General features: G+C 40.4%; 2 protein-coding genes across 4 annotated transcripts; both read left to right on the forward strand.

The window, feature by feature from the left end:
* Positions 1 to 328: 328 nt before the first annotated feature.
* On the forward strand, positions 329 to 10177 carry BCL10 (BCL10 immune signaling adaptor). Its single transcript, XM_043877682.1, has 3 exons — positions 329 to 812; positions 6341 to 6629; positions 8805 to 10177. Exons 1-3 carry the CDS (start codon positions 756 to 758, stop codon positions 9149 to 9151), a joined length of 693 nt encoding a protein of 230 aa, XP_043733617.1. The 5' UTR covers positions 329 to 755; the 3' UTR covers positions 9152 to 10177.
* A 5575-nt stretch (positions 10178 to 15752) lies between these two features.
* Positions 15753 to 23402, forward strand: C20H1orf52 (chromosome 20 C1orf52 homolog). 3 transcript variants are annotated; one of them, XR_006335847.1, is made up of 4 exons: positions 15753 to 16511; positions 17149 to 17347; positions 22345 to 22493; positions 22896 to 22956. XR_006335847.1 is itself a non-coding variant. In XM_043877758.1 (3 exons), exons 1-3 carry the CDS (start codon positions 16038 to 16040, stop codon positions 22967 to 22969), a joined length of 747 nt encoding a protein of 248 aa, XP_043733693.1. In that variant the 5' UTR covers positions 15799 to 16037; the 3' UTR covers positions 22970 to 23402. The 3 variants fall into 3 exon arrangements, 1 of the variants encoding a protein (XP_043733693.1); XR_006335848.1 differs by having other exon boundaries at positions 22345 to 22468; XM_043877758.1 differs by lacking the exon at positions 22345 to 22493 and having other exon boundaries at positions 15799 to 16511; positions 22896 to 23402.
* The last annotated feature ends 241 nt before the right edge of the window (positions 23403 to 23643 follow it).

Raw genomic sequence — 23643 nt, forward strand, 5'->3', positions numbered from 1 at the left:
CAACAAGAGTGCAGACGTTAAATTAAGTGTTAAAGTGCTGGAACTGTAGGCGGTTTTTCTCTTTCATAAATTTAATACTGTTAATAGGCTGTGTACATGCGTCTCGTGTATGTGTACACACGCATGTCAGTGTCTGACCAAATAGTTCTAAAACGAGCGAGCAAGCAGCAACAGAAAATCGTTGGGTAGGGTCTGGGAAAAGGGGAGGAACCCCAAAGTACCGACAAGCAGAGACCCAACCCCACCTGTGAACTGTCTGCGCAGGCGGCGACCGCAGGCAGGCAGAGCAGCTACGTACCCCACCCACGGAAACGATTCCCTTCGGCGAGGCCACCCCGCTGCCACACGCAGACGCTCAGGAGGCTGTGGGCGGAGCCGCTCCTGAAAGGCTCCGGCAGGGGGCGGGGACAAGGGCGTCCCGCAGGATGGCTCTGATTGGCTGCTGTAGAGACGGGGCGGGCTCTCCCGGTGGCCCCCCGAGGGGCGGTGCCTGCTCCTGGGCCTCCGGGAGAGAGAAGGAGCCGGGGCTCCGAGCTCCGCTTGTGGAGAAGTAGGTCTACTGCGCCCTCGGCTCTGCCGGAAGCGCCACAGTTTGACTTACTGGTCCATCGGTCCTCGAAGGGGCAGCCCTCTCCCTCCCGACCCTCTCCGTCTCCCTTCTGCCCCTTCATTCGAAGGCCGAAGCCCGCAGCCTGGGCGGGGCGGCGCAGCCGGAGCTCCTGGACCCGGAAGAAGCGCCATCTCCCGCCTCCGCCATGGAGCCCACCGCGCCGTCCCTCACCGAGGAGGACCTGACTGAAGTGAAGAAGGACGTGAGTAGCACAACCTTGTCCAGGCGCCGTCGCGGGCTAGGGGCGGGCGGGGGCGGGCTGCAGTTCTGCGGCCGAGGAAAGCGGAAACCCAGCGTCCTAGTCCGAGTCGGAATTGGAGGAGGAGTCCGGGGTCGGAGAAGCGGAACGTCCAGGAACCGCAGGACCGCGACGAGCCCTCCAGGCGAGGAAACTTGGTGGAAGTGACCTGCCCCCCGCTGACCTGTTAATCCACTTTTTAAATCAATAAAAGCAGGGCTTGGGTTTCTGAAACCTTGTTCAGTGGAGCGTTTCTTAACAGTCAGCTTCTTGCCCACTCTTCACTCATCCCCTGGTGATTTCACCCCAGGTGCGCCTTGGAGCTGCGTTGCTAGGGATCGACGACTCAAGTTCATCCTTGAGTCAGACTGCCTTGGCTGCTGGCTCGACCTGGAGCAAAAGCTGGACCAGATAAAGCATCCCAAGCAGCGGAGCAAATACGTGAAACTTTTGCAAAAGGGGTTGGGGGAAGCTCGACAGCTGAAAGCACTACCTGGAATTCCCCTACTAAGGAAACACCCACGTATTTAAATTGAAGGGGCGGGGTGGGGGTGGGGGGAGAATACAAGAAGTCGAGAATTAATGTACAGGTGAACGTTGGAGATAATCAGTAGCTAAATTATGCTCTTCTGCTTGGATGGTGAAGTGCACAGATCTTAGTGTTTATTCATAGAGAATGACTTTATTTAGGTCTGACCTGTTTCTCTTTTCCTTTGCTTTTAGTAACTTGTTTTGCCACATGAGACTTCTCTGAGAACCATCAAAATACTTTATATTCAAATTAAAAACAACATGAACATGAACTGTGTTCTGGCTTTACCACTGCAATACTTTCACAGAATCATCTTTGTGAACTAGACAGAAGAGCGTTTTAAATGTTTGTTTGCTTTCCCCTCACCTGTAAGGTTTATTATGCTGTACTCATAATTACAGTGAGTAATAACAGAATTACTGTGAGCAATTCTGGTAATGAATTAGCAGAAGGAAACTGGTTATGACTGGGACGTGTGCCTTAGTTTCCTCCTTCAACAGATAGTTGTGGAGCACTTATTTTATGGAAAGTATTGTTCTTAGGCCTGGGAAGATAACAACAAAAAAAAGTCACCCCTGCTTTATATTCTAGTTAAGACTGGGATATTGATAACTACTAAAGAACAAATGAGTGTTGTGTTATTCAAGATTTGTGCGAGTAAAAACATGAACTTCAAGAGCTAGGCCTGCTGTGTTCCAGATGCTGTGTCACACAGTTGACAATGTTCCCAACAACCTCTAAGGCAGATGATCGTCTTTCCCATTTTGTAGTTGATAAGCCAGGTAGTGAGAGGTTCAAGTGAAAAGATACAAAACATGTACATAATATAAAACCTGTACAGATGTTAAGGGAGGCTTCCAGGCCTTTATTTTTTCCCATCTGTTCATTGATACTTTCCGTCTCCATGACTTCAATTTACAGCTATATCAGAAATTCATAACCTTAGGGAATCATGAACAGGTTTCAGGACATCTATGAAAAACACTATGTGCACATTTTTTTCTTAGAAATTTTGTTCATGATATTTTCAAAATGGTTTGTGAACTTAGAAGTTTTAAAATTATCATTCACATATTTGGACTTCCTTCTTTCTCATCTCTAAGTGCTTATTTCCAAATGTCTACTGGAAATCCACTTTTATATCCTTCAGACTCCTCACTTCGTCTAAAATTGAATTTTTATCATCCCTCCCCCAAAGCCACTTGCTGTTTCTACTGTATTCTCTGTCTTGGTGATTAGTGTACAGTTCTCCTTCTGTATCTATGGGGGATTGACTGCTGATACCAAATTCATGGATATTCAAGTCCCTTTTATAAAATGGCATAATATTTGCATGTAACCTACACACATCTGCCCATATACTCTGAATCATCTCTAGATTACTTTTAATACCTAGTACAATGTAAATGCTATGTAAACAGTTGACCCACACAGCAAATTCAAGTTTTGCTTTTTGAAACTTCTGGAAATTTTTTTTTTCCCAAATATTTTTGATCTATTCTTGGTTGAATCTGAGGGTACAGAATCTGCAGATTTAGAGGACTTATCCACATAGCAACTCCCATTTCTTTCTTTTTTTTTTTTTCAGGCTACTACTACTTTACTATATCGCTTCCCCCTGTGTACTTCATCTAGTTGTTTCTCTCATCTTTTAATTTAGTTCAGTTTCATAAATATAGACTACACACTACTGTGAGGCTGATACTGCCATTGATTCTAACAGTTTAAAAATTAAAAACGAAGATAAAATTCTAGTTTGAGAACAGCTCAACTTCTTGGGGCAAGAGGAGACATGTAAAATGATAATTGCGAATCACAAAATAACAATGAATTTTACATTCATCCAAAACATTATCTACTTGGCACTCTGCTAAGTGTAGGATATACAGAGTTGAACAAAATGTACCTGGTTCTTGCCTGCTTTTAACATGTGAGTTCTTAGGGTTGAAAACAAATGTATAATTTCAAATTATGGTAAGTACTGTGAAGGAGATGAACAGGTGTTGAGACAACAGGATAAGAGGAGAAATTACTTGAGATAGGATGTTCAGGGAAGGTTATATTTAAACAGATTCCTGAAGGATGTGACAGAACTGGGGAAGAACATTCTAGACAGAATTTGCAAAGGATCTAATGCAGGCAAGCTGTTGAGTGCCTTGAGGTGAAGTTAGAATGATAGGCTAGGGCCAGATTATAAAGGGTCTTATAGGTGCTAGTAAAGTGGGATTTTCTTCCCAAGTGTAATAGAGACCTATTGAAGAATTTCCTCTGCCTAATGTATGGACTGGGGTGAGCAAAAGTGAGAACAGGGCAACTAGTGAGGAGATTCTTGGACTTTATAGAGGTGAGAGATGATGGTGATTTGGATCAGGGTACAGGTAGTGGAGATGGATGGTACAGGTAGTGGAGATGGATGGAACAGGAGAATTCCAGACATTTTTTTAAATAGTAGTGATAGGACTTGGTGATGATTTTGAATGTAGGCGCTGAGGAAGATATATATCAGCAAGATTTGGTGGGTGGGTGATCGAATGTATCAGGTGGGTGGAAACGGAAAAGTCAAGGGTGGGTTGAAGGTTTATAGCTTGTTGAATAGATGGTGGTACTCCCAAGTGAGTTTACAATGTCAGAGGAAAAGGATAGGAGAAGATAAATTTGGTTTTGGACATACTGAATTTCAAGTACCATTGGGATCTCTAGGGAGACAGTCTCGATCACATCGCAAAATTGAGGGATCAACAACATATGGTAGAAATGAAACACATGAGGTTTTCCAAGAAGTTCATCTTTTAAATCTATTTTTCTCTCTCCTCATCCTGTCAGCTGAAATTCATGCACTCAGCATAATATATGTAAGATATGGCAGCAGTCGTCTAACTAGTCCCCTTTGACCCCAATTTTTGCTTCCCCCAGCCCTCTGTAAAACTTTTCTTATGGCTTCTTATTTATAAGCCTTTGATGAGGTTTTGGCTACAGGGAAATGTAATTTCCCCTACTACATGCCCTTCATGCCTCTCTCTCAGGTGTGGCCTCTGTAAATTTCCCGGGTCCTAGAGGCAGAGTAAGTTGCCTCTCTATGCTTCCCCACTACTTGACCTATATCTTTTTTTTTTTTCTGGGTCATATTCCATTATCTCACAATTACTAACTTGAGTTAATAATGTATTCTTCAACTGGACTATGTGCCCTTTGCATGCAGAATTTAAGTCTTGTTCATCTTTGCAATATCCACTGTCAGCACTTGGCATATTAGGCATTTAGATATGCGAAATGTGTCTTGTGAATAAATAAATGTGGGAATTTAGTGGACTGAGAATTCTAGGAACCCCTTCACCTAAGCTACTTTTCTGCCACCATATACTGGAGTATTTTGAAGATTTTCCATTGCCTTTAGTTCATCTTTGTCAGTGTGAATCAAATTAGTCATCATTGGCATCATCACTCACATTTCCTTATCACTTATATGTACCAAGCACTTTTCCAAGTACTTTACATATGTTAAGTTTTACATATCTCATTACACTCAGATGAGGAAACTGAGGCCCAAAGGAGTGAATTTACCCCAGATCACATATCTAGTAAATGAAGGAGCTATGTAATACAGCTGCTCACATCAAATTATTAATGCCATTTATGGAGACCCACATCGATTTTTGGCTAATTAAGCCTCACTAGGCACTTGTCAGGTGTGCATGTGTGCTAAGTTGCTTTAGTCTTCTCTGACTCTTTGAGACCCTATGGACTGTAGCCCTGCAGGCTCCTCTGTCCATAGGATTCTCCAGGCAAGAATACTGGAGTGAGTTGCCATGCCCTTCTCCAGGAGATCTTCCCAAACCCAGGGATCAAACCCCTGTCTCTTAGGTCTGCATTGGCAGGCGGGTTCTTTACTACAAACACCACCTGGGAAGCCCTTGTCAGGTGTAGGCCTGTTGATATGATTTCTTTTTCTTTGTTTCTTTAGTTTTTTTTTTTTCAACATCCACTGGTCCTTTATGTTTCTTTCCCCCCATACCTTTCTACCTCCCAAGACTGAGTTAGATTATCATCTTGCCAGCTGACTGCAAAGACAGACACATCATGGTCCCCTTTAGTTTAGGCTCTTTCTTTTTCTTTCTCTGTCTCTCTTTTGGGGTTTTACTCTAGAAAGATGCAAAATTAATAACGAGAAAGTTATAAACCATGAGACCTCTGCCTAAGTTATCGTCTCTGGTCCTGACCAATCAGATTCCTTACTAAATGGAAACTAAAATGCCCAATAACCGCTGCTCTCATCTTTACCTCTGAAGGCCCTCAGCATACCTCTCTTTATTTCCACAGACCCAAGCTCCCTAGAAGAGACTGGCCCCCTCCTCACAATAGTTTGATCTTGGCTTATAATTGTGAAAATGAGATCAGAGCAGGACGGAAGCAGTGAGGAATATCTAGTCGGAGACCTACTTCTATCTCCTTGCTCCTTCATCTTTTTTTTAAAATGTATATAATTATTTATTTATTTTTGTGCTGGGTCTTCATTATTGCACAGGCTTTTCTCATGTTGCCCCAAGTGGGGGTTACTCTCTAGTTGTGGTGCACAGACTTCTCATTGTGGTGGCTTCTCTTGTTGGGGAGCACGGGCTCTGGAGCGCGCGGACTTCAGTAGTTGCAGCACGTGGGCTCAGTAGTTGGGACTCCCAGGCTCTGGAGCACGGGCTCAAGAGTTGTGATGCACGGACTTAGTTACTCCACAGCATGTGGAATCTTCCCAGACCAGGGATCGAACCTGTGTCTCCTGCATTAGCAGGCAGATTCTTTACCACTGAACCACCAGGGAAACCCTGCTCACTCATCTTAATAGCATGCCTTTAGTAGAGCTGAGCTTCCTGATTTCAGGATGTTTTCTTTTACCAGTCAGATTCCTAACTTACTATCAGTCACCTGTATGACTTAGGTGTTACATTAAGCCATATTTTATTTCTTTCAGGCTTTAGAAAATTTGCGTGTATACCTGTGTGAAAAAATCATAGCTGAGAGACATTTTGATCATCTACGAGCAAAAAAAATACTCAGTAGAGAAGACACTGAAGAAATTTCTTGCCGAACGTCAAGTAGAAAAAGGGCTGGAAAACTGTTAGACTACTTACAAGAAAACCCCAAAGGACTGGATACCCTGGTCGAATCTATTCGACGAGAAAAAACACAGAACTTCCTAATACAGAAGATTACAGATGAAGTGCTAAAACTTAGGAATATAAAACTAGAGCATCTGAAAGGTAAGATACCTTAGGTATCCAAGAGTTCATTTAAATGTAACAATGCTTTTGTAAAGTAGAATGCAGAACAGAAAGCCCAGAAATGACTATTTTTGCTTTTATTTAAAAAGTTCAAGCTTCAGCATTACATTTGATTTGCATTTTTTTTGGCTTATTTGATTTCGTTACATTGCAAAAGTGAAGTATCACTCAGTGTTCTGTATTTCTGTTCATTAACACTACATTTCCGGAGAAGGCAATGGCACCCCACTCCAGTACTCTTGTGTGGGAAATCCCTTGGACGGAGGAGCCTGGTGGGCTACAGTCCATGGGGTCGCTAAGAGTCAGACACGACTGAGCGACTTCACTTTGACTTTTCACTTTCATGCATTGGAGAAGGAAATGGCAACCCACTCCAGTATTCTTGCCTGGAGAATTCCAGGGACGGGAGCCTGGTGGGCTGCCGTCTATGGGGTCGCACAGAGTCAGACACGACTGACGTGACTTAGCAGCAGCAGCAACACTACATTTCGGAGAATGCAGTGGCAACCCACTCCAGTGTTCTTGCCTGGAGAATCCCAGGGACGGGGGAGCCTGATGGGCTCCCGTCTATGGGGTCGCACAGAGTTGGACACGACTGAAGAGACTTAGCAGCAGCAACACTATATTTATAGAAAACAACCATAATGAAATCGCAGTATTTCTTAGAAATACAGGAGTTTGTTTCTAAAGTTAGTAGAATGCAAGATTAATCTGTTAAAAAGTAACCCCTGAAAATGCAAATCACAAATAAAGAACAGTATATAGGTAAAGTACTTTACCTTTGATAAATTCTGGTGGTTTTTCTTCTACCAGTTGATCACACAATAAAATAGTTGGCCTATGTTGATAAGAATCATGTTGTATAAAACATACGTGACTTTAAACACTAGAATCACACTCAGTCAGGTGAGATGAGAGAGGCATGAAATATATTGATTAAGGGAGGAGCAAATTTACCCCTTCTGTTTCACCCTCACCATGGAGCACATACTCACTGATTGGAATGCTATATAGAATTGTCTGCACAATTTAAATTCCCCTCTCTCCCCAGCCCCCCATTTTTTTCCCTGTCTCTCTCTACATAGCACTTAAGATAAATGTGAGTGTGATAACAGCTCTATTCCAGCTCTTTTAAGCACTAGGGAAACAGAAATGAGTAATTTAGGACTTTACCTTACAGAACTCAGTCTATAAGTCTAAGGCTAGAACACATATGAAGTTTCCCCTTGAAACATATTTAAGAAAATAGTTTCTTTTCCATGGGACAGAAATGCTGACTGTATTGTGAAGTTGAAAAACTAGTGGAAAAAAAATGACATACAGATGTGCTTTACAGACTTTGCAGGTGTTATACAAAATCTGTCAGCTCAGGAACTTTTCTGTGCCTGTACACAGTTGGGTTGAATATTTGCTAAGCCTAACAGAAAGATAAATGCATTTGTATTTATTTCCACCATGAGGCTAATTGTTGACTATATCCTTTGGATATGACAGAATTTTTTGTTCAGAACAACCACTGCTATTTAAGTAAAATGGTAGGTTGAGAATCAGAACATTTTTTGTGTAGTGTGAAGAGGAGACTTGGGTTCTAGGTGTCACCTTAGCATGAAGTAATCCTGGAATGTTGGGCATGACTTCAGTGTTCTGGGCCTCAGTGTCTGTCATAGTGAGAGGCTATCCCAGATGCCCTCCAGAATCCCTTCCACTTCTAATACTCCATGATTCAGGAATTCAAAGTACTTAACTTATAGAATTTTAGGATATATCCAGTTTTAATTTTTTTATTGGGCAATGTTTTGTGTGTGTGTGTATACTAGAATGCTTAAAAATATTTTTTAGTTGTAAAAGCTATTTCTTATTCTATGAATAATTTTAGGAGCTACTTTTTCAGGTCCTTCAATGGTTAAGTATAAGTAAGGAAATTAAATGTGAATTTTAGCATGTCATTTAGATTCCTTGAGATTATTCACTTGTCTCAAAAAAGTAAATAGCAGTATACTTCATGATTGTCAGGAGCAGATAAAATGTGAAAATGGATTATGACAATTTATAAACTGCTGTTTAAATTTGTATGATCTTTAAAAAGTTCCAAGATGGGTGTGGATTCACATTTCCTATTTACTTCTTATTTATATCTGAATAATTGTATTGTAGGACTGAAATGTAGCAGCTGTGAGCCTTTTCCTGATGGAGCCACAAATAACCTCTCTAGATCAAATTCGGATGAGAGTAATTTCTCTGAGAAACTGAGAGCATCCACCATCATGTATCACCCAGAAGGAGAATCCAGCACGGCCCCCTTTTTTTCTACCGATTCTTCTCTGAATTTGCCTGTTCTAGAAGTAGGCAGAACTGAAAATCCCACCTTCTCTTCAACTACACTTCCAAGACCTGGGGACCCTGGGGCTCCTCCTTTGCCTCCAGAGCTGCAGTTAGAAGAAGAAGGAAACTCTAGTGAGATGTTTCTACCCTTACGATCACGCGCTGTTTTGCGGCAATGACAGTTTACTGCCTTTTACTTTTTTTTAATGATGACAAAAAATATTGGAAAGGATATGAATCATAAAATTTCTACCATGACTTACTAATATTGATACATGTTTTATAAAATGCAACATAAACATACTTTGTAAATAGAATTTTCTAGAATAAAAGCATATTTTTAGAGAGCTAAAGTAAGTGTTGATCATATTCAGTGTTGATCATGTACTTTTCAGTATTTTCAAATTTCAGAAGTTTGAGATTTAGTGTTTTCACTCTCATCATGTGTTAAGAGTAACTTTAAAAAAGGCAACATTTCTCTATTTGAGAATACAGTGTTAGACTGTGAATAATGTTTATTCCTTGTGAGTTTGTGCTAATAAGTTTCACAGTCTTAATAGTCCTTTCCAATCATTCAGCAGTAAATTTTCAGAATTAAGCTGTTCCCATTCAGTAATAAAGCCTATCACTACTGGGAAAACTGCCAGCAGACAGAAAAAAAGTCTTTTCCCCACTTAGCTGGCTTTCAGACACTTACAAAGTCCCCTTTTGATTCAGATGGATATCTAATGGAGTTTGAGCCAGCTAAGGTATCAATTTGCCAAAATACATGTCTTACTAATTTTACTAATAAATACTACTTCCTTAAAATTGTGACATTCTTTGCTTTATCATTTTTATTCCTAAAGAAAAATCTTGGCATAAACTTCAGTTATTACATATAATTTGATGAGATTTTTAAAAACACTTTTTTCTGTATTTTTTGTTCCCTTTTAATGAGGACCACTGTACAATTGAAATAATTAGGACAAAATGGTTTTTGTGTGTGTATATTACATTCTATTTTTAATACTATTTGGAACAAGCAGATCATTTGTTCTATGACAAAGTATGAGTTATTTTACAAATTTATAAATCTTCTGCTTTCATTGTTTTCATTAAATTATAATTATCTATTTCCAGATACCTGTTTCCTATATATTTCCATTACTTGCAAAAAGCAGAGATGGAAATATACTATTGAAAATAAACATTTTTAAGTTGTAGTGCTGTGTTTTGGAAGTATCAATTTTTTCAGTAGGAAATACCTAGAACTATTTTTATATGTACCAATATTTATAGGAAGTATTCAAGTTGTGAGATGAAGTTCATTTCTGGATGGACTGATGAAATTATCAATCATGAAGAAGACTGGCATATTGGCTTTTAAATTTTTTTAAAGACTGGGTGATTTTTATAGTATAAACATTTTCCAAGGATTTTGGAGAAGCATGTTTCACCTCCAGGATAGCATAATAAGATATTGGCAGTTGAAAAAAAAAATAGTGACATTATGTTTAAAGAAATCTTTTTCAAAAGCAGAAGCAGGCTTTTCATTTATTAAAATTTGATATGCAGTTACTTTTTTTTAAGTTTAAGATTTACTTGGAATCAAAGATCTTAATTTAGATATGCTGTAGCACCTATATTTATATTAATACTTTTCTTTCAGACTGTTGACTGACTATGTAGGCAATAAAATTAAGGTTTTGGGGTTTTCAAATTTAGGCTTTTGGGTTTTCTGAATCCTATGAAGTCAGTTTTTTTCCTTTAAACACTGAAAACCAGCCATTGCCAAAAATGTGTAAACTTGAATGGTAGTCTGACATGAGTGCAACTGGTTATTGGGTTGATTAATGCAGCAGTGAAAAAATTCACAGATACATTATCACTTAATATTAAAAAACATACCTTTGGGTTCATTTTTTTAAATTGTTTTAAAAATTGAGAATTTATTTTCTAGAGCAGTCCTAGGTTTATGGAAAACTTGAGCAGAAAGTAGAGTTCCCATATACCTGCCCCCGTCCCCTGTTTGCTATATTGATATGTTCAGTCGCTAAGTCATGTCTGACTGTTTGAGACCCACACCAGGCTCCTCTGTCCTTCACTACCTTTTGGAGTTTCCTCACATTAATGCCCATTGAGTCAGTGATAATATCTAACCATCTCATCCTCTGCTGCCCCCTTCTCTTTTTGCCTTCAATCTTTTCCAGCATCAGGAACTTTTCCAGTGAATTGGCTCTTCACATCAGGTGGCCAAAGTATTGGAGCTTCAGCTTTAGCATCAGTCCTTCCAGTGAATATTCAGGGTTGACTTCCTTCAGCTTTGACAGGTTTGATCTCCCTGCTGTCCAAGGGACTCTTAAAAAGAGTCTTCTCCAGCACTACAATTTGAAAACATCAATTCTTTGGTGCTCAGCTTTCATTATGATCCAAGTCTCACATCTGTACATGACTACTGGAAAAACCCCAGCTTTGACTATACGGACCTTTGTAAGTGAAGTTATGTCTCTACTTTTTAATACATTCTCTAGGTTTGTCATAGCTTTCCTTTAAATATTAAAAATGTTTTAAAATGTATATACTTAACAATTGCATAAAATATTGTTTCATGAATCATGTAGTAGTACGATCAATACTTAGTTTATACAATGATTATTGACTTGGGGGAAAAAATAGCTAACCAAGGAGCAAATCGATCTTTTAATTGTTAAATGTACTCTTAGGAGGGTTTTCTGAAAGGAGAGTTAAATATAAGCACAATTTGTGAGTAATTTTAGCACTGCTCCTAAAGTCCTCACTCCGAACTTCACATTCTACTTAATTATCAGACAGTTGTCCTGTGGTGGTTCTCAAACTTTGCTGCCCATTTTAGAATCACCTAAAGAGATTTTAAAGATCCCAGTGCCAAGCTACACCCCATTACCAATTAAATGGGAATGTCAGAATGTTTGGATTGTGAAAGACAGTCATCAGAAGTGTGTCAAAATTTTCCAATGTGCAATAGTGTTTGGAAACCACAGTCTTACTGGGGGCCAAATCCTGGGGCTTGATGTTTGCACATGTGTGTTACTGTTTTCAGCACTAATACCAACATTGCAAGGAAGGTTTTATTGTTACTTTGTTTTGAACAGAGAAACAATCTCTAGAATTGAAATCTAGACTGTTTGACTTTAAGGTCAGTGTTCTTTCTATAACTCCATGCTCTTTTTTAAAAAAAAATTTTTTTCTATTTTTATTTGCTGTGTTTTCATTGGAATATAATTGCTTTGCATAATTTTGTTAGTTTGTTAGTTTTTGCTGTAGTTCTCTTGTTAACATTTCTCAGATGGCAGGTAAGAGTGGACACTATTTTTTTCACTCATTAATTCAGTATTTACGGGTACCTATCATTCGAGGTGCTACACATAACAGCAATAAACAAAACAGACCAAGTCTGTGTTCTCATAGAGAACTTGTATTCTAGTTGGAGGACATAGAAAATAAACAAGGAAACCCAGATAATTCTAGCTGCCACAGATACAAAATGGGGCATGTATGAGCTAAAAAGTAACTTGGACGAGAGTATAACAGCATGAGGGAGCTCCTCTCAAAGCAGGCAACATTTGAGCTGAGCCTAAATCATAAGAAGGAAGGGGCCAGCTGTATGAAGTTCTCAGGAGAAGTTTAGGCAAACTGTGGACCACAATAAACTGTGGAAAATTCTGAAAGCAATGGGAATACCAGACCACCTGACCTGCCTCTTGAGAAACCTGTATGCAGGTCAGGAAGCAACAGTTAGAATTGGACATGGAACAACAGACTGGTTCCAAATAGGAAAAGGAGTAAGTCAAGGCTGTACATTGTCACCCTGCTTATTTAACTTATATGCAGAGTACATCATGAGAAACGCTGGGCTGGAGAAAAGCACAAGCTGGAATCAAGATTGCCAGGAGATATAGCAATAACCTCAGATACGCAGATGACACCACCCTTATGGCAGAAAGTGAAGAAGAACTAAAGAGCTTCTTGATGAAAGTGAAAGAAGAGAGTGAAAAAGTTGACTTAAAGCTCAACATTCAGAAAGCTAAGATCATGGCATCTGGTCCCATCACTTCATGGCAAACAGATAGGGAAACAGTGGCTGACTTTATTTTTCTGGGCTCCAAAATCACTGCAGATGGTGACTGCAGCCATGAAATTAAAAGATGCTTACTCCTTGGAAGGAAAGTTATGACCAACCTAGACAGCATATTAAAAAGCAGAGACATTACTTTGTCAACAAAGGTCAAGGCTATGGTTTTTCCAGTAGTCATGTATGGATGTGAGAGTTGGACTGTAAAGAAAGCTGAGTGCCGAAGAATTGATGCTTTTGAAGTGTGGTGTTGGAGAAGACTCTTGAGAGTCCCTTGGACTGCAAAGAGATCCAACCAGTCCATCCTAAAGGAGATCAGTCCTGGGTATTCGTTGGAAGGACTGATATTGAAGTTGAAACTCCAGTACTTTGGCCACCTGATGTGCAGAGCTAACTCATTTGAAAAGACCCTGATGCTGGGAAAGATTGAGGGCAGGAGGAGAAGGGGACAAGGATGAGATGGTTGGATGGCATCACCGACTCAATGGACATGAGTTTGGGTAAACTCTGGGAGTTGGTGATGGACAGGGAGGTGTGGTGTGCTGCAGTTCATGGGGTCGCAAAGAGTCGACACGACTGAGCAACTGAACTGGACTGAATATCGAGTGCACAAGTCCTGAGGCAAGAATAAGCTAGTGAGGATAATACAGGCAGGAACGTAAGAGGGATGACTAGGGAATTCAGGAGCCTGGATTGAAAAGTAAGATTTCACAGATAGGATCAGATATGGGAGGATTTATAAACCACTGTGAGAAGTCTGAATTTTCTTCCTTCTTTTTCAGTTCAGTCGCTCAGTTGTGTCCAACTCTTTGCGACCCCATGAATCGCAGCACGCCAGGCCTCCGTTTTTCCATATATATGCCTCTATATACTTACTCTTTTCTTGAGTTAGTGCTGCAGCTCGCAAATCTGACTGCTGCCCCTTCTCTCCTCATTAAAGGTGATCTGTTTCTGTAAAGTGCCGGTCTTGTTCTTTTTCTGAATGTCACCTTCTCTAACTCCCTTACCCTACAGGAAGATCCCCTGGAGAAGATAGGCTACCCACTCCAGTATCCTTGAGTTTCCCTGGTGGCTTAGCTGGTAAAGAATCTGCCTGCAATGTGGGAGATGTGGGTTCGATCCCTGTGTTGGGAAGATGCCCTGAAGAAGGGCATGGCAAACCACTCCAGTATTCTGGCCTAGAGAATTCATGGACTATACAGTCCATGGGGTCACAAAGAGTCAGATGCGACTGAGCGACTTTCACTTTTCACTATTATGGAGGGGCTGGAGGCTATGTCCGAATGACCAATCCCCAGTAAAACCTCTGGAGACTAAGGCTCTGGTGAGGCTCCCCTGATGGCCCCATGCAGGCCCCACACATCTTTGCTGCAGAAGTGAGCACTGTCTACACCTCCCCTGGGAGAAGACAACCAGAAGCTCTGCATGTGGAAGGCTCCAGCATTCTGCCCCCTACATCTCTTCCCTTGGTTAATTTTAATCTGTATTCTTTGCCTACAACAAACCATTGTTGTTCAGTTGCTAAGTCATGTCTGACATAGGCATCCTTAGGTGCGGTCTGTGAATGCATACCACTGATACCAACTTTACACTGAGACCAACTTTGCCTTCATGTGTGTATCATTCTTCTGAGTTCCCCAAAAGTCAAAGATTTCTAGTTTCCCTGGTGGCTAAGCAGGTGGTTATGTTATTTACTAAAAGGGAGGGACACAAATGTAGAAGCAATATGGAAAAACAATTTACTGATCTTTAAGTGGGTGTTTGAGACCTGGCCATAGGGAAAGTTTAAGAGCCAAGCAGAGGTGTAGTTCAGAGCTTGCCTTACAGAGACTGGATTTGGAGACCCAGCTGTTGAAGTCACAAGCATTAAGGAGGTTAACACTCTGGAAAGGGATGGTCTAACTTGCAACTCTGTAACACTTGGTTAGTAAGTGTTGCTGAACGATGGTATAGTATGTTGGGAACCATTGAAGAAGGAATTCATAAGGCCTGGACTCCATCTCAGGCCTACTGTGCTGGTCGTGCGTGGCCACCTCTCCAGTGGACTCTGAACTCTGTGCTTAGCACCTATGGGAATGACAATGGAAGGATAAGACCCCCTCTGGGCAGGGGAATCTTGAAGATCACATCCAGGTTACTCATTGCCTAAGAGGAAACATACCGTAATCACCTCTGTCTCCGGACAGGTCATAAATTTTTTTCCGTATCTATCAGGATGTAATCACAGGCTTATCGATTATTAACTGGTTGGAACGTGACCACGGGCTTATTGCTTATTAACTGTTTGGAATGTAGCTGCGGGCTTATTGATTATTAATACATAACACGTGAATGATGGGGTTATTGTAGTTGTATTTACCCTTCCTTTGTTTATGTAAGTCTCAAGGAAATTGGGGTGGTGGGTTTGGACACATACACATGGGGTATAAAAGATTTTCACAAATGCTGATCGGGGTCCTCAGCTAAGAGGAGACTCTGCCTTGGGCCCGCCGGTGCAATAAACTGCACTCCACTATCTGCATTGCCCTTCTGAGTGAGTTTGTTTCCCGGAGAGTGTGGCTATTACACCATCAACACTTAAGGGCCATATGGAGCAAAGCCATCACTGAAGGAGGCTGACAATAAGAAGCCATAGAGTTTGGAGGATCCCTCAGAGTGGTGTGATGCAATGCAAGAGAAGTTCCAACAAAGAAGGTTGTTCAGAGTGCGCTGGAATGAGGTGAAGCAGGAGAGAATTCTGTTTGACCACTTACCCACAGAGGTCTTCCATGACGACACAGGGGACGAGGCATTTTATTTTGAAGAGATGCTGCGCAAACAGGAAAAAATCCCGGTCTCACTGGGCAAGGGCTTTAAGTAGCAGTTAAAATAAATTTTTTCAGCTCTTCTCTGCCTTTAATAAACTCTTACTATATCTGAAAGTTTGGTTGCGACTACCGTTTCAGGATCTGTCTCTTTTCAAGGCCTCAGTAATGAGCATTAGAACTCCCTGTTTAGGACGTGCGCGGCCAGCCTTCAGCCTGTCCCCCAATCCGGGCGCAAAAGCGCGACGCAACCGCCAGGGGGCGCAGACCTCGGGCCCATCAGCGAGACTTGGGGCGGGGTCAACTGCGGGGCTGGTTGTGACTTCCGGTTTCCGGCGGAGCCCTGGGCGGACCGGTGCAGCAGTCATGGCAGCGGAGGAGAAGGATCCTCTGAGCTATTTCGCGGCCTACGGGAGCAGCAGCTCAGGCTCTTCGGACGAGGATGATAACAGCGAGCCGGAGGAGACAAGTCTTAAGGCCCAAGATCCAGCGAAGTCGGCCGGCGGCTATGGGAACAAGGCGGAGAAGCGGCTGCCTGGACCAGACGAGCTGTTCCGGAGCGTGACTCGCCCGGCCTTTCTTTACAATCCGCTCAACAAACAGATAGACTGGGAGAGGCACGTCGTCAAAGCTCCAGAGGAGGTGAGGTCCCCGACCCCGTTTCTCGATCTTGGTCCCAGCCTCCGCCCCCTTCCTCCTGAGCCCCGTCTTGGGGACCAGCTGTCCGCCCCTCACCCTCAGTCACGCCCTGCGGGATGCCGCACCACCCTCTCCCACCTCCAGCCCTGGGGAGCCCGGGCCCCTTTCCCCCAGCCTGGTGGGTGTCATACTGGACCCGCAGCCCCCGCCCCCTTGTGAGGAGACCCAAACCTCCACACTCGGTGCCCTGACCCCGCGCGGCGAGGACTAACGGTGGTGACTCCCCCGCCCCCCTGCTGCAGCTTCTCCCCGAGACCCCTTCCCTTTGACGCCGAAGTGCCTGCGGTGCTGCCTCCAAGACAGTGTCTGCTGCAGCCTCCTGAAGGGGTCAGCCTTGGCGTAGTATCTGAGACTGGATTCTTCTTTGGTAACTAAAAGTTATTAGCTTTATTCGTACAGGGAACCCTTTGGCTTTTCGCTTAACAGTATTGTGATTTTGATTGAAAAATGTGTCTTTAAACCTTAAAAAAAAAAAAAAGTCAGCCTGAACAGTAAGCGAACGGCAGGGAGGTGCATGTGCCCACATCGATTATAGAAACCTCGGTTCGTCACAGTGCTTCTTAATGTGTTTGCTTAACAGCCTCCAAAGGAATTCAAAATATGGAAGTCAAACTATGTACCACCTCCCGAGACCTACTCTACAGAGAAGAAGCCTCCCCCTCCAGAGCTGGATATGGCAATAAAATGGTCTAACATATATGAGGACAATGGTGATGATGCCCCACAGAATGCTAAGAAAGCTAGGCTTCTGCCAGAAGGGGAGGAGACAGTGGAATCAGGTAAGGAAAGTCAGACTCCAGTGGTAAACCTTTTGATCCCTGTGATGAGTTTTAAAAGAACGAGATATTTAATGAATGAAACTTAAATCTATCGAGTTAAACTGATTATGATGGTCTTTGGATATCTTTTGCTCTGTTTTTGAGAAAGGTCATAAAATATTCAAGATTTAAAGTGAAATCTTTTATATCTCAACCAGTATTATGTGTGATTTATGATGCCTGTTGTTAGAGCAACATGAGTTATTTCATAAACTCTTTGTTGTAATCCCAGTTGTGAAGTCGTGAAGGTTTTACTTTATATTAAAGCAGTTGTGCTTTAGAGCTAAAATTAGTATCACAAAGTGAATTTCTTACCATTAATACATAATGATTAAAAATAGTAGTAAGATAATGACTTAGTTGTCTTGCCATAGTTCATAATATTGTGATTCCATCTCTTGCTTGGATTTTAAGTGTTAGGTAGTTAGAATAGGAAAAAGGAGTCATAAGTAATCACAGTAATCTCTGCTTCCATACTTTTACCCACTCCACTTTCTGGCCTCACTTGCTTAAAACCCTTCACCAGCAGCAGAGTCAGCCCTCTATGATAGACTACCTTTCTCTCTGCCCTCATTTCACATGGCCCCCTTGTAGTACTTTACGTGCTCACTTGCGTCCAACTCTTTGCAGCCCCATGCACTGTAGCCTGCCAGGCCCCTCTGTCTATGGCATTTTCCAGGTAAAATTACTAGAGCGGGTTGCCATCTCCTAAGATCTTAAAATTCAGCACTGAATAGACCAAGCTATTTAATGGTCCCGTAGCTTTAATGGTTCCATATATGCCTCACCTTAGTCTGTGGTTAAATATCTGCTCCTCTGTACCCTGTGTCACATCCATGTGCGTGCTCAGTCACTCCGTCATGTTCGACTCTTTTTCACGTCCAACTCTTTGTAACCTCATGGACTGGAGCCTGCCAGGCTCCTCTGTCCATGGGATTTCTCAGGCAGGAATCCTGGAGTGAGTTGCCATTCCCTTCTCCAGGGAATCTTCCCCGCCCAGGGAACCAACCTGAGTCTCCTGTGTCTCCTGCATTGGCAGGTGGATTCTTTACCCACTGACCCACCTGGGATTCCATGGATGGCACTTACCACTTTTTATGTGCTCTTTGTTCTTAAGTCTGTCTCCTTTATAAAAATGAGTTTCTTAAATACCAGGATCCAGGGGTTATTTATGTTTGTATTACTGTTTGTAGTACATTTTAAGTATTTAATGGATTATTGGACTAAATATTTTTGACTGTCATTTTTATAGAAGAGTGTGCTGATCACACTGTTAAACAAATTTCTGATCTTCCCATAATACAAATGCTACTTAGCTCCTTTTACAGCTGTAGAGAATTTTCTTGTGAGAGAAAGGGTAACAAACTGGTAGATGGTCTTTCTCCAGTTTTTGTTTGTTTGCGTTTTTTAAGGAATAGGATATTTATTCAGATCTAAAGTATCTTTTCACAAAATTATTACTTGTTAATTCCAAATGGAAAAAAATAGTAACTTCATTTTGGAGTTACTTCATTGTAGAGAAAGAAGCCTGGAAGACACGATTTTAATCAAGGGATGAAACGGAACATCGTAAGTAATAGGACAAATCAAAACTGAGTGTCACTCGAACACAGCATCACATTGGTGATATTCCTGTCAAACACAAACATATCCAAATTGAAGGATATTCCACAAAGTAATGAGCTGAGTCTTCAAAAGTATCAAGATCATGAAAGTCAAAGAAAGATTAAAGAAACATTTTTGACTAAAGGACCCTAAAGAGATGGGACAGTTAAATGCAGTATACACTCTGGAGTGTATACTCTCTTTCATTTTCCTTTTTTTTTTTTCACTATAAAGGATATTACTCTCCAGCTTTGATTCTACCTGACTTTTCCATTTCTTTCATGACTTCTGGTGTGAATTAGAAATCACTAGTGAAGGCATATTTTCAGTAAATGGCATCTTTTTGGAGATGCCAAATGAAGTGGACATTTTAAATGCCTCATATCTTATAGTAGTTTTATTTAGTTAATAAAAAGCACTTTTGCATAAATTACCTTTAATCGTTACAACCCCTTGTGAAACCATTAGGGAAATGTCAAACGAGAGCTTATGTGACTTGTCCAAGGTCACAAAACTAGATAATGCCAAGCTCTAAAATAATACTTTTACATAAGTTTTCTAGTTTATTACTCTTAGCAACCTAGTACAGAGTTAGCACGTTTGTTATTACTGTTTGTAGACAAGAAGACAGTTGCAGCTTAAAGAATTTGCCTAGCTTCACACAAGTAGGAAGAGACAGAATAGGAATCAGATTTTTAAGTGGAAATGATGCCTTATTAAACTGGGGTTTAGTCTCTTGATGTTTTCCAAGCCAGGGAGCTTGAGGAGTAGCTGTCCTTGGGAAGAATTGGCAGTAAGGCCATTAGAGTTGATGTTCAATCCAGGGTGTCAATAGGCTGGTGCTCTTCTATCTTTGTTCCTGTGTGGAAAAGCCTAGGCTTATATACCAGGACTAACAAGTAGAAAGAATTATCTTTTTTTCCAGCTTGCCTTTTAAATTCAGATAGAAGAAAATATGTGTCAGATAGTGCTGCTAGTCCCATGATAATTTCTGACCTTTTGATCATACGATGGCCCTCTGCTAGGAAGCGGATGTTGGCAATGTCAAAAAACAAAAGGCTCCCAGTGCTCAGCCAGCTTACAGCTGGACTATGAGATTGAAAGATAATACTGAAATCTTCAGTTCTGACTTTAATGTTGGTTGTTGAGTGTAACTGCCCTTTTTCTGTAATAAACACCTTCCTTCTTAGAAGTGATTTTTGCCATTTCAGCCTCCTGCACCATGTTAAAGTCTACTCCCATCATCTTTTAGCTTTTTTTAAAATTCGTAAAATATCTTGTATTAGAAGTTCCACACTCTTAAATTATCTCATTTGTTAGATTATCAGATAACTTTGATTTTACTTTTCTTCTCATTTTCTGCCCTTTGGCCTCTATTGGCAGTTAATTCCTAAGTAGAAGAAGCTGGGAAAAATTCAAAACGCATTACACAGCCTTACTACTTACCAGCACTTGTTTAAAGAATATATAAAGTTAGTTTCTGTTAATAATTTAAACTTGTTTGCTTCAAGTGACGTGACTTCCATATAAAACAACTGCTTCCTTACTAGTGCATCTGTAGTATATAGCACAGAGTAAGAAACTCAGTAAAGTTGATGAGACACTTCAAGTTTTTTTTTTCTTTTTTTACTAAGGCAATGCCTTGTTAGATCACTAGATGGCATTAGCTCGTCTGTTCTGGTAGGAAGGACTGGTAGGAAGTTATTTTTCTAGCCTCAGTAGTTTGTTTTCCTTGTTATTCAGTAAGTACACTTGTAGTAAGTGACATACTAAAAGCAGACTGGTAGGAAGTTATTTTTCTAGCCTCAGTAGTTTGTTTTCCTTGTTATTCAGTAAGTACACTTGTAGTAAGTGACATACTAAAAGCAGAAGTGTCTCAGGATCGCCTTTTTAGTATGTTAGCAGTGCATTTTCTAGTAGAGTTTAACAGTAATTTCAATTTTTATATATCTCAAAAGTCAGTCATGGTGATAATGAAAATCCAATTAAAAAACAAAGACCTTGGCTGGTTTGGAAGATGCATTACCTGCTTTGATACTAATTATTGTCCATATCAACAAAGAAAACATTCTGAATATGGTAGTTATCAGAAGGGAATTGAAGGCTTAGGGTTTGTTTTTTGTTTTTTTTAGTTTATTTATGTTTGGCTGAGTTGGGTCTTAGTTGCCTCACGCAGAATCTTTTGTTGTGGCACTCGGACTCTAGTTGTGGCACATGGGCCCAGTAGTTGCCATGCGAGGACTTAGCTGCTCAAAGGCAGGTGGGATCTTAGTTTCCTGATCCACATCCCTTGTCCTGCAAGGCAGATTCTTAACCACTGGACCACGAGGAAAAGTCCCGGCTTAAAGTTGTAAGTTTATTTTTCCCATAATGAGTTTGTGATCCGAAAAACAAATGAACAAACAAAACAGAAGCAGACTCCTTGATAAAGAGAACAAACTGGTAGTTGCCAGAGGGAAGGAGTTAAGGGGACAGGTGAAATATGTGAGCGGGATTAAGAGGTACAGACTTCCAGCTGTAAAATAAGTAAAGCACAGCGGTGTAATGTACAGCATAGGGGATATAGTCAATAATATTGTAGTAACTCTGTACATTGACAGGTGAAAGCTAGACTTATTGTGGTGATCATTTCATAATATATAAAAATATCAAATCACTATGTTGTACACCTGAAACTAATGTTAGTGTCGATTATAATCCAATTTAAAAAAAAGAGTAGTGACAGAACTCCTCAGTCTCCATCAGAAGAATATCAAAAAAATAACATGTAAAAATGACTGTGAAGTCATTTTGTAAATGTGAAGTGTTGAGTAATAACAATGACATTGGCGTTGTTCTCTTGACTGTTAATAATAAAAGGGAAGTTGAAAAAAAAAGTGTGTTCTATATCAGTTGGCTTCCCAGATTTTTTAATATGAAGTCCCCTTTCAGCATCAAAACATTTTTTACAGGCTACCACATGGGTAGTTATTGAACTTCGAGTATCTCTTGATTGAGAAGTAAAGTACAAAGAATTCAGTGATGTGCTTAAAATAAATTTGTACTTTATAAATCATAACATCTCCTACGTGTAATTTATTCCATCTGTTTGGAGTTCTTAAAATAATGCCACACGTTTATTCAGGGATGGGAATTAACAGCTGCCCTGTGCTACCCTGTATTTTGTTGAAATGTGTAGCTGGATTGTTTTAATTGAATAAAAGGGCCCACTGTTCGAGATTTTACAATACTTTTATTTATTAGAAATTTTCTGTGGCTACAGATACTAATAACATTTTCAAAAAGTGTAAAGGACGTGGTTTTAATTTGAGGTTCTTCTCCCCTCCCCTCTCCCAATTCTCCATAATATGAAGGGGGGGAAGAAGCCTGTTTTTGTCTTGCCATTGGAATATTCTGACCCTCCTGGGAATGGGGGAGAAAGTAGAACTACCTACATAGGACAAAATTGAAAATACAGTTTCAGTGAAACATCTACCTGTGAGTGCTTTTTTAACTTCAAAAAGTAAGTGTGGGGGTGGGGATGGGGAGATGAAATAGGGAGGGGAGTTGTTTGTGGGGGAGAGAAGGCAGATTAGAAGGGAAAAACTACCAGATAGTCACTTAAATAATGTCATGGTTAAATTGACATCTTCTTTTGTAAAAAAGAACAGAAAATATCCTATTCTTAACATGTAGATTATGTATTTAAATAGTCACCATGTATATACTGTAGAATATTTGAGAATAGCTTTATCAGAACAAATTTGATTTTCTTATTGTTAGCTGCCTTTAAGTTTTTTTTATTGGAAAACTTTGAAAGAAACATTAGTTGAGGATGATGATTTTGGTATAGAGTCAATGAAATTTTAATGCTTAATATTTTTTTTAAAGTTACTGATTGAAACTCTTCCTTTCCTATTTAAAGATGATGAAAAAGATGAGCATACTTCTAAAAAGCGCAAAATAGAACTGGGAGAACCAACAAAGAAGAAAAAATAGACAAGAATGACAAGAATCTTTGGACTGCAAAACTTGTTGAAATGGGTCTTTTTGGCAAATTAAGTTGATACTGTAAATTATTATGAAACAACATCTCCATGGAAATATATGTTAATTAACTAATGAGTATTCCTGCCAGAACTTTCCACTGTAGAATTCATTTTTTATTTAAAAATATGTATTTAAAACTGAAATGGTGACTTGTGATTGTGTAATTGACAATGCTTGGAAGCATTCTTGCTACTGCAGAATTGGTGACATGCTTTGAGTTTCATCCCAAGTTGACATGCCAATGTTCTATGAACCTTTTATAAAGGAGTATATTTTTAAAGTAAATATATTGTAATGTACTGTGAACTTGTAGGGTGCTTTTCAACAGTGTTTGTACAGTGTAAATAGATCATGGAAATAAATTTACCGATATTACTGCATAGTATTAACATTTGAATATCTGTGACAAGTACCCTTCTTGCCATGTGACCTTCTGATAGTGAATATTTCCATTTTGGAAGTGCCTCCCGTGTTTTAGGTGCTTTGTGCATGTATTATCTCTGATCTGCAGCCTAATAAAGCAGGTATTAGTAGCCTCATTTTATAATAGAGATTAATTTATCCAAGGTTACATAGCTAGTGAACAGTGGATTTGGGATTTAACTCAGGACACTTGAACTCTG

This window comes from Cervus elaphus, chromosome 20 (assembly GCF_910594005.1).
Source record: "Cervus elaphus chromosome 20, mCerEla1.1, whole genome shotgun sequence".
NCBI classification, from domain to species: Eukaryota; Metazoa; Chordata; class Mammalia; order Artiodactyla; family Cervidae; genus Cervus; species Cervus elaphus.